Here is a 13,181-nt window from a genome sequence, read left to right on the forward strand (position 1 = left end):
ACAGCTCAGGACCAAAGGGCGTGAGAGGCAGAGTCCGCTCACTCTGCCAAAGCCCAGGAGGGTGACCCCCTCAGCTGTCGGCCTCAAACCCCTCCCTGCTGAGCTCTGCTTTCAGCCACAGACCTCTGACATATTGTCTCTTACATTTTCCAAGCACAGTCATTGGGACCAAGAGTCTCCCTTTGAGAGATGGTCCCAGTTGGCTTGGCTTAGAGTGGGCACAGGGGAGCTCCTCTCCAGTGAATGCGGGTAAAGCGAGGCCTGTGATGCTGAGGTCAGGTGACTCTGGAAGGCATCGAGGGTCGGGGAGGAGAGGCAGATCTGCAGCAAGTACCAAAGGCTGCTGGAGGTTCACATGCACACAGTCAGCCCAGGCAGCCTTACTTCCAAAAGAATCGATGTCCCTTCCCTTTTCTGCACTTCACCCAGCTCCTCCTGAGCTGTCCAGAGGATCAATCACATCCTTCTACCCCAAGAAGACAAGGGTATTTTTCACCTTTGTTACAATGTTGCATGGTGGTCAGGACCTTCCTGCCTGCACCTTAGCCCTGGATGGTTCTTGTTCCTCCAGTCTAGGTAGGAGCTCCAACCAGTGTGAGCAGGTGGGGGCAGAGAGAAGGAGGTGTCAGGGCCTCGGGGGAGTTTCTCCTGTGGGCCGGTTTCACTGCAAGCTCTCCCACTCAGCAGTACCAATAAAACTGATGATCATAATTATGACTGTATAATCACTGAGTGTTTATTCCCAAGAAGCCTCCTTTCCCTGGCCTCCATCACTACTTACTCCGTTCTTTTGATAGATGGTGAGGGTTAACTATGGCTGTAATAAAAAGTAATAACTGCCCAAGTTTCCTGCCCCCGCAGCTCTGGGCAGCTCTGCGGCCCTCACTTTAGCTCTCTGAGGCAGTGAAGAGGCTGTGCTGGGTCGGGGGTGGGTGATGTGCTCCCCATGAGCAGAAGGAGGAATGGGGCACCTAGCAGAAGGGATACAAAGAATGTAATGCCACCTGCAAAGCTGTAGAAGCAGCAAAGATTGCCTTCTTTTGTTTTTTCAAAAATAATTTTTATTGAAATAGATATATGGCTTCCCTGGTGGCTCAGATGGTAAAGAGTCTGCCGGCGGTGAGGGAGACCCGGGTTCAATCCCTCGATCCGAAAGATCCCCTGGAGGAGGGAATGGCTACCCACTCCAGTGTTCTTGCCTAGAGAATTCCATGGACAGAGGAGCCTGGTGGCTATAGTCCATGGGGTCACAAAGAGAGGACATGACTGAGTGACTACCGCTTTCATATATATATATGTGTGTATATATATATATCACTGAGTGGAGTGACATATATACTAATATATATGTTACAATGTGCAAGTCTTCGCTTTTAGCCTCCCACCTTCTTCCACATACATACCTTCCTCCTAGAGGAGCTTTCCTTCTTAGAGCTGCCCTCAAAAGAAGACTGAGCCAAACCTTTGTTTATCATCCAGCATCAAACACCATCAGGTGCCCTTGGACAAGTTACTTTCCACCACTGAGGCTACTTCCTAAATGGTAAAAAGGGGTCTTGTAAAGTTCAAGCCTTGCACTCAAAAATGAACCACAAAGTGGCGATTCTTGATACTAAAGCTCTCTTGACTCACAAAAATATGTGGAATTTCAAACTTTGGGGGAAGATGGATTGAGGACTTCACCCAGAATCTCTCAAATCTGCCTGCACAGGGACGCGGGAGAAGTCAACTCCTGCAGCCCACCCTTCAGGGTGACTTGGGATGGGGGTGATGAGTCCCTCAGATCCCCTCTCCTCCAAGTCCTCTCCGCTTTCCGTCTAGGTCACCTCAGCATCTTTGAAGCGCTTATCCATCTACTGACCTAGTGCTTGTAAGAGCCAGATTTGCTGGCGCTCAGCCAAACCTTTAGTTCTCAACTGAGCCTCTAACTCGGGACCTCCACCCATCTCACGCCCATTCCCATCTTACAGAGGGCGGAAAGACGAGGTAAAAGAGGGGAGCCAGTAAAAAGCTCCATAAAGTCAAGACTCCGAATTCCCTTCGTTTCTTCCCGCCCAGACCCACCTTTTTGTTTCCGCTTCCCACCTCCAGATTTCCCATTCCGAGGGCTCCTCCAACCTGTGGGCCCCAGCCGCGAGACGGCTGAGCATCGCCACTTTAAGGGGCAGGCCTCTCGCCTCCCTGACCTCGCCCCGCCCCCTCGGGGGCCGCTCTGCGCCTGCGCCCCGCGCCGGAGACCTGGGGTTGGGCAGCGCCCAGTTCCGTGCAACTTTCAAGTGAGTTGCAAACTCCGCCCCGAAGCCGGTGCCGGTGGCCCGGTGCACTGAGGTCCCGGGGACCCGCACGAAGCGCAGGCTGCAACCAGCCACCTCTGGCCCGGGACCCACAGCGCCCCTGGCAAGGGCCGAACGCTTCGTTCTCCGGAGCAGGAAGTGCGGGTCAGAGCTGTAACTGCCAAAGCGGCGCGGTGGGGCGGAAGAGCGCGCTGGCGGGTACCGGCTCCCGAGTCGGTCCTGCCTGCCCCGGCCCGCTCATCTCCCCTTTCTTCAGGCTCTCCGCGCCGCGGAGTTAGTGCGGGCTCCGCCTCCACAAGGGGCAATCCTAGCGCCCCTGTGGTTCCTACACCCCCACCGTGGCGTGAGCGTCCCTCTGGTCGTCTTCCTGGAGGGATCTCCCTTCGCTCCCAAGGCTGCAGAATGGTGTCCTGGATGATCTGTCGCCTGGTGGTGTGAGTATGGCCCTTCTAATTCTCCCTCTGTCCCTGGGTTTCAACCTGCCCCTGGGGTGGAAACTGAGGATGTCAGGTGGAAAGGGGGGCTTTCTGAGCTCCCTCACACCTTTCCCCTCCTTCCAACATTCACTGCAAGGGTTAACGGATTTGTGGACCTGCACAAGACATGGGGGCCGGGGGGGGGGGGGCGCGTGCTGGTACCCCCACCCTCAAGCCTACTTGGCCGACCGCCAGACGAAACCCCTTGCACTCAGACACCCACTGCAGGCAGGGGCGTGGGAGAGAGGACCACAGGCCGGCCAGCAGCCCCGTGGCAGACACAAGATGTGGCACGTTGTGGGCGCTTCCCAACTGAGCAGTCATTCACGTGACTCACCATCCTGGCCTCAGCCTCCCCACTCAGTCCTACTCGTCACCTTTTGGTACTCCAGCACCTGGCTGAAATATCCGTCTGCAACCTGGCACTGCCGGATCTGGTGACCCTGCGCCTGATGGCACGTCCAGGGGAAGAATCAGCCCTGTGCCCTCACGGCTCCGAAGCCTGCTTCCCACCCACCTTGTGCTCTCCCTGCCTCATGCACCCAAGGGCCACTTTTGCAGGCCTGAGCAGGCTTGGGGTGTTTGTAAACAGCAGGGTAGGGAGGTGGCCTCCAGGGCTCTGACTCAGGTGCAGGTTGTGCAAGCCAAGCGGGAAGAACAGGGCAGGCACCACCACCTTGAACCTGGGTGGGAGGAGGCGGCCACCTGGCTGGGGGGTGGGGAATGGTGCCCCTCACACTTCTCTGCTTTGGGGGCTGCTCTTCAGGCTGGTGTTTGGGATGCTGTACCCAGCTTATGCTTCCTACAAGGCTGTGAAGACCAAGAACATTCGTGAATATGTGAGTGTGGGGGTGGGCAGGAGGGCTCAGCTCAGGTGGGGGGTGTGGTAGGATTTGGTGAGGTGTGTGGTGTCCAAGCTGGCCTCCCTCTTTTTCAGGGGTATAATCTGGTGGTATATCCTGAAGCAGCATGGGCGTGGATGGAGGGTGGGCTATTGGGGTTCTTTGTAAGATCTTGTGGGTGAAGCTGATTGAGGGTGGGTACAGGAATGAGTGGCAGTTTCTCAGAGGCAATTCTGTAAGGCCAGCCAAGTGCCAGGGGAATGCAGTGGGAAGGGCTTTCTGGAATCTCTGGACTGGGTCAGCCCGGGACAGGGGAGTTGGTACCACCGGTTCAGCTTCTGGCTTCTGACCTCTCCCCCCACCCCACCCTATCCAGGTCCGATGGATGATGTACTGGATCGTCTTTGCACTCTTCATGGCGGTGGAGACCTTCACGGACATCTTTATTTCCTGGTATGGGCGCCGGGGCTCTGTGGGCTGCGGGGAGGGGCTGGCCCTCCCTGGCCTGGCTCCCCGGTGGACCTTGCCCCTCTGCTCACACAGGTTCCCTTTCTACTACGAGATCAAGATGGCGTTTGTGCTGTGGCTGCTTTCGCCCTACACCAGGGGGGCCAGCATGCTTTACCGAAAGTTTGTCCACCCATCCTTGTCTCGCCATGAGAAGGTACCCCAGGGGGAGGCAGGGTGGGCAGCGAAGGGGGGGGGTGCGAGGGAAGGAGCCCTGGATTTGGGGCTTGAGACACGGGGGGACATCGGGGCTCTAATCCCAGTCCTGCTGCTGTTGAACTGTGGGACCTTGCCAGAGCCTTGTCTTCTTCCTCTTCTGGACTAATCAGATGGGTGCACAGGTGAATGATCTTTGGAGGGTGTAACACACCGGCTGGAAGCTGGTTTGGGGTTGGTGTGGGGAGCCTGGAGCGTGGCGGATCGTTGAGGTGGAGGCGTGGGGGAGTGGGTGGGCAGCCCTTTGCTCTGTGGATGGGGTGGCCCAGGAGGCATGACTCCCACTGGTTTCTCTGGGTCCGTACAGGAGTGACCCGGGCTGTCCGCCTGAGCTCTCCTCCCCGATGTCGCCTGCAGGAAATCGACACCTACATAGTGCAGGCCAAGGAGCGCAGCTACGAGACGGTGCTCAGCTTCGGGAAGCGGGGCCTCAACATTGCTGCCTCTGCTGCTGTGCAGGCCGCCGCTAAGGTGCCCTGGGCCCCAGCCTTCCAGCAGCCCGCCCCCCGGGGCCCTTGGGGCGGTCCAGCCCTCAGTCGGGGAGCCAAGGGATAGCAGCTGTCCATCCCGGGGGAGCCGGGGTGAGAGGTGACAGGTGGGGGAGTTGGCGGGAGCATGGAGCTGACGTTCAGACTTGCCTGGCTCTGACGTTGACCATGAGCTGCTGCTCCTTGTCTCTGGGCCCAAGCTTGCTGTTGGCGCCCCAGGGTGCAGGGCTAGAAGGGTTGCCGTGTTGCCTTTGGGCCTGTGCCCCAGGGATTGCTCTCAGGTCAGCCTTGATCTCCCTGGGCCGCTCCCCCTGCCTGAGGCCCCTTCTGCCGGAAGCCCTGCCCCCTCCGTCAGGCGGTGCAGCGGCTCCTGCTCCCTTGCAGAGTCAGGGTGCACTGGCCGGGAGGCTGCGGAGCTTCTCCATGCAGGACCTGCGAACCATCCCGGATGGCCCCGCCCCCACCTACCAGGATCCCCTCTACCTGGAGGACCAGGTACCCCGCCGCAGGCCACCCATCGGTGAGTGGGCAGAGGGACCCGGAACTGTGCCCCCCAGAGAGAGGGATGGCGTCTTCCCCCAGGGCCGGGGGAAAGCTGGGTCAGCCGGCCCTCAGACTGTGTCAATGCCTAGCTTTGCCTCCCGGCTCCTTCTCCTCCACACAGGGTACGGGGCAGGGGGCCTGCGAGACAGTGACACCGATAATGAGTGTTGGTCTGACACAGAAGTGGTCCCCCAGCCACCAGCCCGGCCCCGAGAGAAGCCGCTGGGCCGTAGCCAGAGCCTGCGTGTGGTCAAGAGGAAGCCTCTGGCCCGGGAGGTCAGTAGTGAGGCAGGCAGGAGGGAGGGGGGCTGTCCTTACCGCTGCCGCAGCCCCGACCTTTCACGACGACGTGCCTGCCTTTTCTCCCCCAACAGGGCACCTCGCGCTCCCTGAAGGTTCGGACAAGGAAAAAGACCGCACCCTCAGACATGGACAGCTAGGGTCTGCAGAGCCAGGCTGGGTCTTACCTCCTGCTCTGCGGGGCGCTGGGGCCCTTCCGAGGGGCTTCTGGCTGTGCCCGCAGCCCTCCTGGCCCTCCTGGCTCTTGCTGACGGTTCCTGGCCACGTGCAGGGCCGCGCCCACGATGTACCAAAGCAGGCTGGGCTTACGGTTCTATTTATTGCCTTCCTCGCCCCCTACCTTCCCAGGTGTGGGACCAGAGCCCTCCCCAGGCCCCTGGAAAACGAAACCCAAAGGTCACCCAGCTGCATTCCTTCCTTCCTGTCCTTCAAAGTACTTGACAGCCTTCTCCAAGGCCTGTGTGTGTGTGGGGGGCTGGGGGGCGGTGACGATTGTACGGTTTGTGTTGGTGAATGAGGCTGGGTTTGTGGAAGTTTTGATAAATAACTTCATAAAAGTGCTCCATCTCTTCTGGTTTGTAGTCCTTGTCCTCACAGCACATGTTATTAAACAGCCCGCCACAGGCTAGTCAGGGTCTAGGACCAGTGCTGAAAGGCCTGAGACTACAGGAGGGCCAGATAGCCATTGACAGATAGCTGTGATGTGGCAAGTATTGTCATGGAAAGCTCCTGAGGACCTCAGAGATGGGAGAGCTGGGGGACAGCCCTGGGAGGGGACAGAGTCTAAGAAAGCAGTCAGGAGGAGACGGAAGCGGGCCTTCATGGGAAGTAGAAACCAGTGGCAGTGAAGGTGTGGGGGGACCTCAGGCAGCACGATAATCTCACAGGGGATTAGCTTGAGCTATGCGCAAATTAGGCCTGGGGAGGCCAATTTCCTCCAAGGGCCTGCCAGGCCTCTGGGCACCTCCAGGGGTGGCAAGGTCTGTAAACCCTCAGGGTCAGTCGGAGCATTGCACCGCCACGGAGTGGCCACGAGAGGGCAGCAGCTGCCAGAGTCTGGTTTGCCCTCAGCTTCCAGGTCAAGGAGGGCGGGGCTTGGAGGCTGAGCAGAGCCTTGCCCCTGCAGGGGCCTGGCCGCTGGCTGGCTGGAGGGATGATACAAGAACGCTGGCCCGGCCTCCAGAGGCCCTCCCTGCTGCTTGTGATCATTGGTCCTCAGCCTGCCCCATCCTCGAATCTCTCCTGAGACCCAGGCTGCCTGCTGGCCCCACTTCATCCCTTAATCCCCGGGCAGCCAGTGCCCAGCCCTGCCCGCTCCTGCCCTGGTCTTACCGTCGTGTCCCAGGGCTGCTCCCCTCTCCCACCCACAGGCCTGCTGTCCTTTCCCACCTCTGATTAAGTCGAGAGATGGGGCAGAGTGTCAGGTGGGAAGAGGGGATATGGGGTAGTCACCCAGAGTGACCTGAGGAGTGTGGATTAACTCTTGGTGTGGGGATTATCCGGGTTTATTCGGGAGAGGTACTTAATCTGCTGGGTGGCTTAGCTCCTCACAGATTGGTGTTCAGTGATTTCCTATCTTGGTGTTCCCTTGCATCATGGGGTTGCCCTATCTCTTCATTTATTCATTCAAAAAATCTTTATTGAGCATCCACCCGGTACCAGGCATGTTTCAAGAAACTTGGGGTGCAAAGTCTAGTGATAGCTAGCATCTAGACTGTGGCTGCCCCAGCAGGGGCTGCCCTGAGCCCTCAACATGTATTAATTTATTCCTCACAACAATCTTTACAAAGCACTTGTTATTATTATAATCTCCATTTCACTAAAGGGAAAACAGGGACCTAGAGGGCAAGTTATTTGCCTGAGGTCACACAGCTAGTAAGTGGCGGAGTTGGGCTTGGAAACCAGGTAGTCTGACTCCAGAGTCAGAATACTTAACCACTGTGCAGAACTAGAGTAAATGAGAAAGTTTCTTGCCAGGGAGAAAAGGAGAAGGAAATGAGCAGAGATGAAACATTGATTGTGTCCTTGACCTTGTGCATTTTAAAGAGGTGATTTCCTTAAATCCTCCTGACAAGACTGTCAGGTGGGAGTTATAGCCATTTTACAGATGGAAAGACTGAGACTTGGAGAAATGAAGCAATTTTCCACAATTGTGCTGCCCCTGCCTGGGTCAGAGCATTGTCTCCCGAGGCAAGTCTGCCCAGAGGTTGCTTCGGTAGGGGTGGAATGGCACGATCTACACCCTGTACTGAGAGAACAGAACAGAGGAGCATGTGATAAATGGCAAAATGAAATAAAAACTCGAGGCAGGGAGCAGCTTCAGGAGGCTGACAGTGTGCGCCGGTAAGGGAGCTTTCCTGGGAACCAAGGGGCTTCACCTGCCCGCATTCCTCGGATGGTACCTTACAGTGAGTGGCAGAGTCACTAGGGCCCCGGGGCTGAGTTAGAGATGGTCCCGATGGCCACCTTAGTCCCAACCTTCCCATTAGCCTGGCTGCCCCTGCTGCTCCTATTTCTGTCTCCGGAAGCATCTCTTTCATTCCAGCATCAGCCTCCAGGCCTTTGCTCCGCTGTATGAATCTCCTGTTCTTCCTTCCAGGCTGTCACAGCATTTCTTCATGATCAGATGTCACCTAAAAGCCTCCCTTGACTCTAGCCCCTTGTGAAGCTCCTGATCTCTGGCCAGCTCACCCTGTTCTGGGCTGTGCTTGCATGCTCATCACCCCCTCTGCTTCCTGCCCATATAGATGCCGATAGCTTCTTCTTCCCCACCTTATCAATCTAGACTCATGACTCCAGGCTCTTTTCCTGTCCCCCTCTCACCCCTCCCCCATGCTCTGTCCTATTCCTATCTACCCTTTGAACTTCACTCAAACATCACCTCCTCCAGGAAGCCCTCTGTAAGCCTTCCCCATGACCCCTTGGGGTTGATTGCTCATCCAGACCACCTCCCACACTGCACTGTGGCTTCATAATGAACAGATCTGCATCTTACTTTTGTATCCTGGCCTGGAGCAAATAGTGGTTAAAGCAGGTGACATATCACGTGGTTCATGGTGAAGTACTTGTTCTCTCATTTCTGAGCTCAGCATCACCCACTCTGTGACATTCCCCTGACTTTCCTAGCCTGGGACCAGAAGCACCTTATTAGTCTGTTAACATGCCTGACCCCAATCTTCACCCAGCATAGGGCCTGACACCTAAGAGGCTTCAGCGAATGTTTGCTGGTAAAAGAACATGCATCAAGGGAGCAGAAGCTCCTTGAGGCTGGGGATGACCTTGTATGTTCATTTTTGTATCGTGAATCTCTGGGTGCCCATCACAGAGCCTTGAAAATGCCCGAGTCTCTGTAATACATGTTTGGTGAGTGTCTGCTGCAGTTGTATGGGTTCCAAGACCTCCTGGGGCCAGAGGGGAAGGGGCAAGGAGAAATCCAAGTTCTGGACCAGCACACGTGATGCTGTGACTGCAGCACTGGATGCAGACTGGGCTTCCCTCTGGGAATCACTGAGACACCTGCCTGGCACCCTCTCCCTCTGCACGGGGTTCCTGGCCCAACCCACCACCTCTCTGGCCTGGCCCCTAGGGGCAGGTTGGGCTGTGCCCTGGCCTGCCCACACCCCCATCCCCATTACCCACCAGCGTGCCCACTGCCTCTCCAGGCAGAATCAGAGCTGACCAGAGTTCCAACTGGCCTGGAGCACAGATGGGCCAGGTTCTGCTGCCATGGGTATCGGTGGGGAGGTGAAGAGCCTAGGCCAGTCCCCTTGGAAGCACACACCTCTGCTTGGCCCGGGTACCAGTCCTGCTTGGTTTATGCTCACTCCGGCCTCCCCATCCACCTTGCCTGCTCCTGAGGGATGCCCCCCAATGCTTCCAAGTTCCCGGGTGCAGGCGGATCTTCATTCTCAGGTCTCCCTTCTCCCTCCTCCCTACCGCCACCCCCTCCCCCTCAGTCCCTTGGACCTTTCAGGCAGGTCCTCTCTCTCCCGGCCTCTTTGGCCCCTCTGGATCCTGGTCCCCCTTCCCCACCTCTGGCCTCCAGGTGCATTGGCCTCACTATTGCATTTTTCAGTGTTACTCCGGGCGGCGGCAGCGTGGTTAGCCTCTTGTTCCAACACAGCCCAGGCCCAGGCTGAGTTGGGGAGTCCTGGCTGGCAAGACCCCACCCTTGAGAGGGTTGAGCAGACAACTCTCAGGCGCTCATCCCTTGTCCCCCGCCCCCCACACAGTATCAGGGATGCCCCATAGCTGGGTAGAGGCAGAAGCCTGGGCAAGAGGATGATGCCCTGCTGGGGAAATTCCAGGGTGGGGGACCAGAGCTGGGTTGCTAGACAGAAGGTCCTGAGTGAGTCTGGGGCAACGTGAGGTGGCTGGACTGCAGGGGAGGGAAGGTTGGGGGGGGGAGGGGCACTGGGGAGATAGAAGAGGAAATAGGTAGAGATGTGGGTGGGTGGGTGGGTCAGAGGGAAGGGGGCATCGGCCGCAGAGCTTCCTCCTGGCTCCCAAAGCATCTCCACACTTCCCTTCCTCCGCCCCTCCCCCAACGTCCTGGGAGAAATCTCCCCGGTATTCCCCCTCCCCCCTGCCCCCGCCCCGGGCGCTGCCACAAGGGTGGGGGGTTGAGGGGGGGAGGCCGGCCTCAGCTGTCTGAAGGATGGAGGGGCTGGGGAAGCAGGGCTAGGTGCCCAGACGGCCGCGTGTGTGGGAGGGGATGTCCTGAGATGCCCTCCACCCGGCAGTCCCCGCTCTGACGTGGGTGCCCCCCCTCTCCCCGCCCGGATTAGTGGCAGCTTGGCCTGACTCTCCGGGGCTCCTTCCCCCGCCCCCGCCCGCTGCCTGCCCCTGGGCAGGGGGCTGCTCCGCCCGAGGGGCACTCGTGCTTGCCCAGGTAAGGGGCTCTGGGGACAGCGTGAGGTCAGCCGGCGTGTGAGTGCCGCCGCGCGTGTCAGCGGGAACGTGCGTGTGTGTGTGTGTGTGTGTGTGTGTGTGTGAGTGTGAGTGCTCTCCAGGGGTCGGCAGGCCGCGGGGCCTGCGTGCGTGGGGGGCGTTGGTCAGCTCGCCTTGGCCCCGGAGTGCAGCTGCTGTTGTGTCCCCGCGGTGCGTGGCTCTCTTCTGTTTGTGTCTTTGTGTGTCTCCCCAGACCTGCTCTGTCCTCGGGCGCAGAACAGCCGGCTACAAGGGCTCTGGGCTGTGGAGCAGGATGGAAAGTGGGTGAGGGTGGAATGGGGCTCCTTCTCCCCACCCCGCCCCCCCCACCCCACGACCCCCTGGGCATTCTTAGGAGCCTGTCCTGAGAGTCCTGGTCTAGTCCAGGGACCTGAGAGGCTGGCAAATGGGGTGGGATGGGTGTCCGTTCCACTCCCCTGGGACTGTCCCCATCCCCTTGGGGCAGGACAGTGGCCGGCCCTTGGGGCCCCGACAGCCCAGACCCCCACCCTGGCCTGCTCAGCCTCTTCTAGGCCTCGAGCCGCAGGGATCTCCCCCTGGACTCTCCCACAAGCTTCGGCTGCCAGAGGACACAGATGGGGGACCACGGGCACACCCTGGCCCCTGTCCGCATCCCGGAACCAGCCTAGGAACAGGAGGATGGGGCCTGGGGCCTTGGGACTGCACTCTGGGTTAGACCCTCTGTGATCAATTCCCCGGGCACACGCAGGTCCAGGCCACCCCTCAGGGGAGCCAGGGGAGGAAGGGAGTGTTAATAACTCAGTCATGTAAACAACCCCTACCAGCCTGCCCTGCCACAGAGCCAGCCTCTGGGGGGAGGCAAAAGGCCGGAGAACCTATGCGAACATGACCTAAGTTGTGCCCGGTGCTGACCCCTTCAAGCCTCCTCTCCTCGGGACCCCTCCTCTTCTCAGCCAGTCCAAGGATCCCTGCCTCCCCTCTGGCCTCTAGAGGAAGCTCCCTCCAGGCCTTTCAGGGCACCCTTCTCCAGGAATGGTGCAGTGACCCAGGACAAGGCTGGGCACATCTGTGAACTCATCCCTTCGATGGAACGGGGGTGGGTGGGGTGGCACTGCCCATGTCCCAGGCTGGGTAAGGGCAGGCTGAGGATGGCTTCCACAAGGAGGCAGGGGAGTTGTGCGGGGTGGGTGGTGGGTGCCCCAGGGGAAGGGAAGCGCCCATTGGGCGTGTGGGTTTCTGTGTGTGTCTGAATCTGTCTGTGTGTGTTTGAATCTGTCTGTTTGTGTCTGTGCTCTGGAACCACCCCCGCAGAGGAGCTGGGATGCTTCCTCGGGTGGAGGGTGCCTTGCGTTCCCATTTCCTCTCCTCCTCTCTGCTCCCTCCCAGGAGCCACTCCCATGGGCTCCTCTCCAGTTCTGGGCCTGGAGACACTGGGATCCCAGGCCAGGGGCTGACCCCCAGGACAGAGGGTGGGAGGGCATCTGGTCCCACTTCTTCTCTGGGCAGTTGGTGAAACCGGGACCCTTAGACCAAGAACAGAATAGAGTCTAGACCCTTCTAGCATGGCTAGTGCGGGACACCGCGCCGCGCCTTGGAAGGGGTCTTGGGTCTGGAATGGTGGACAGCAGCTTGGCCAGATGAGGACCAGGCTGGGCAGAGTGGGGCCAGCGAGTGTGCCCGTGTGCCAGAGCTGGAGACGACCAGGAGCCAGTGGTCCAGCAGGCACGGGTCAGAGCGCCCATCACTGACCCGTGAGAACTCGACTGCCCCTGCCAGCTCTGGCACTGATCCCTCCCAGCCGCCCTGCCCTGGCACCCCTGGGGGCACCCCGCCCCATCAGTGGCCTGGTCCGGCCCCTCCCGCCCTTTGCTCCAGTTCCCGGGCTTGGCACCTATAGTGGGGGTGCTGCCCGCCTGCCAGGCTCCGGGGCCGGGCCCACGGGAGGGTGGGGCGGCTGGGAAGCTGGCACGCTGCCCCGGGGGAGCCTCTCTCGGCAGGCGCCCGGGTGCCGCGGGGGGGAGGGGGGAACAAAGGGCTCATTCTCCCCGTGCGCAGCCGGTGGCATCGCCGGGGCGTTGGCGGAAGCCCCCGGGGCCCGGGAGGGGGCAGGCCCAGGCGGGGCCGCCGAATCACGGGCTCCCGTTTCCCGCAGGGTGCTGGAGGAGGAAACCGGCGGAGCAGCTTCCCCACTCTCAGTTGCGCGTCTGGCGATGGCGATCAGAGGTCCTGCTGCCCTCTCCGCTGGGCTCTCCCTCCATTAGCCGCGCCGCTCCGCGCTGCGCCCTCGCTGGTGCCTCTCTCCCGGGTCGCGGGATCGGCCCCCCTTCCAGGCACGACCCCCTCCCCCCGGCCCCCCGGCCTTTCCCCCCAGCTCCGCCATCTCCGACCCGGGGCGCGCGTTCCCCCCGGCCCGGCTCCCTCTCTCCCTCCGGGGGCACCCGCTCCCTAGCCCCGGCCCGGCCCTCCCCGCGGCGCAGCACGGAGTCTCGGCGTCCCATGGCGCAACCCACGGCCTCGGCCCAGAAGCTGGTGCGGCCGATCCGCGCCGTGTGCCGCATCCTGCAGATCCCGGAGTCCGACCCCTCCAACCTGCGGCCCTAGAGC

General features: G+C 60.0%; 2 protein-coding genes across 4 annotated transcripts; both read left to right on the forward strand.

The window, feature by feature from the left end:
- Nucleotides 1-2,213: 2,213 nt before the first annotated feature.
- Nucleotides 2,214-6,226, forward strand: REEP4 (receptor accessory protein 4). Of its 2 annotated transcripts, XM_043927148.1 has the most exons (8): nucleotides 2,216-2,728; nucleotides 3,537-3,609; nucleotides 3,989-4,065; nucleotides 4,156-4,276; nucleotides 4,693-4,806; nucleotides 5,208-5,343; nucleotides 5,488-5,642; nucleotides 5,741-6,226. In XM_043927148.1, exons 1-8 carry the CDS (start codon nucleotides 2,697-2,699, stop codon nucleotides 5,804-5,806), a joined length of 774 nt encoding a protein of 257 aa, XP_043783083.1. In that variant the 5' UTR covers nucleotides 2,216-2,696; the 3' UTR covers nucleotides 5,807-6,226. The 2 variants fall into 2 exon arrangements, with proteins under 2 accessions (XP_043783082.1, XP_043783083.1); XM_043927147.1 differs by having other exon boundaries at nucleotides 2,214-2,728; nucleotides 5,208-5,642.
- A 4,094-nt stretch (nucleotides 6,227-10,320) lies between these two features.
- On the forward strand, nucleotides 10,321-13,180 carry HRURF (HR upstream open reading frame). 2 transcript variants are annotated; one of them, XM_043927754.1, is made up of 2 exons: nucleotides 10,321-10,557; nucleotides 12,730-13,180. In XM_043927754.1, exon 2 carries the CDS (start codon nucleotides 13,074-13,076, stop codon nucleotides 13,176-13,178), a length of 105 nt encoding a protein of 34 aa, XP_043783689.1. In that variant the 5' UTR covers nucleotides 10,321-10,557; nucleotides 12,730-13,073; the 3' UTR covers nucleotides 13,179-13,180. The 2 variants fall into 2 exon arrangements, with proteins under 2 accessions (XP_043783689.1, XP_043783688.1); XM_043927753.1 differs by lacking the exon at nucleotides 10,321-10,557 and having other exon boundaries at nucleotides 12,525-13,180.
- The last annotated feature ends 1 nt before the right edge of the window (nucleotide 13,181 follows it).

Source organism: Cervus elaphus, chromosome 16, assembly GCF_910594005.1.
Source record: "Cervus elaphus chromosome 16, mCerEla1.1, whole genome shotgun sequence".
Taxonomy (NCBI): Eukaryota; Metazoa; Chordata; class Mammalia; order Artiodactyla; family Cervidae; genus Cervus; species Cervus elaphus.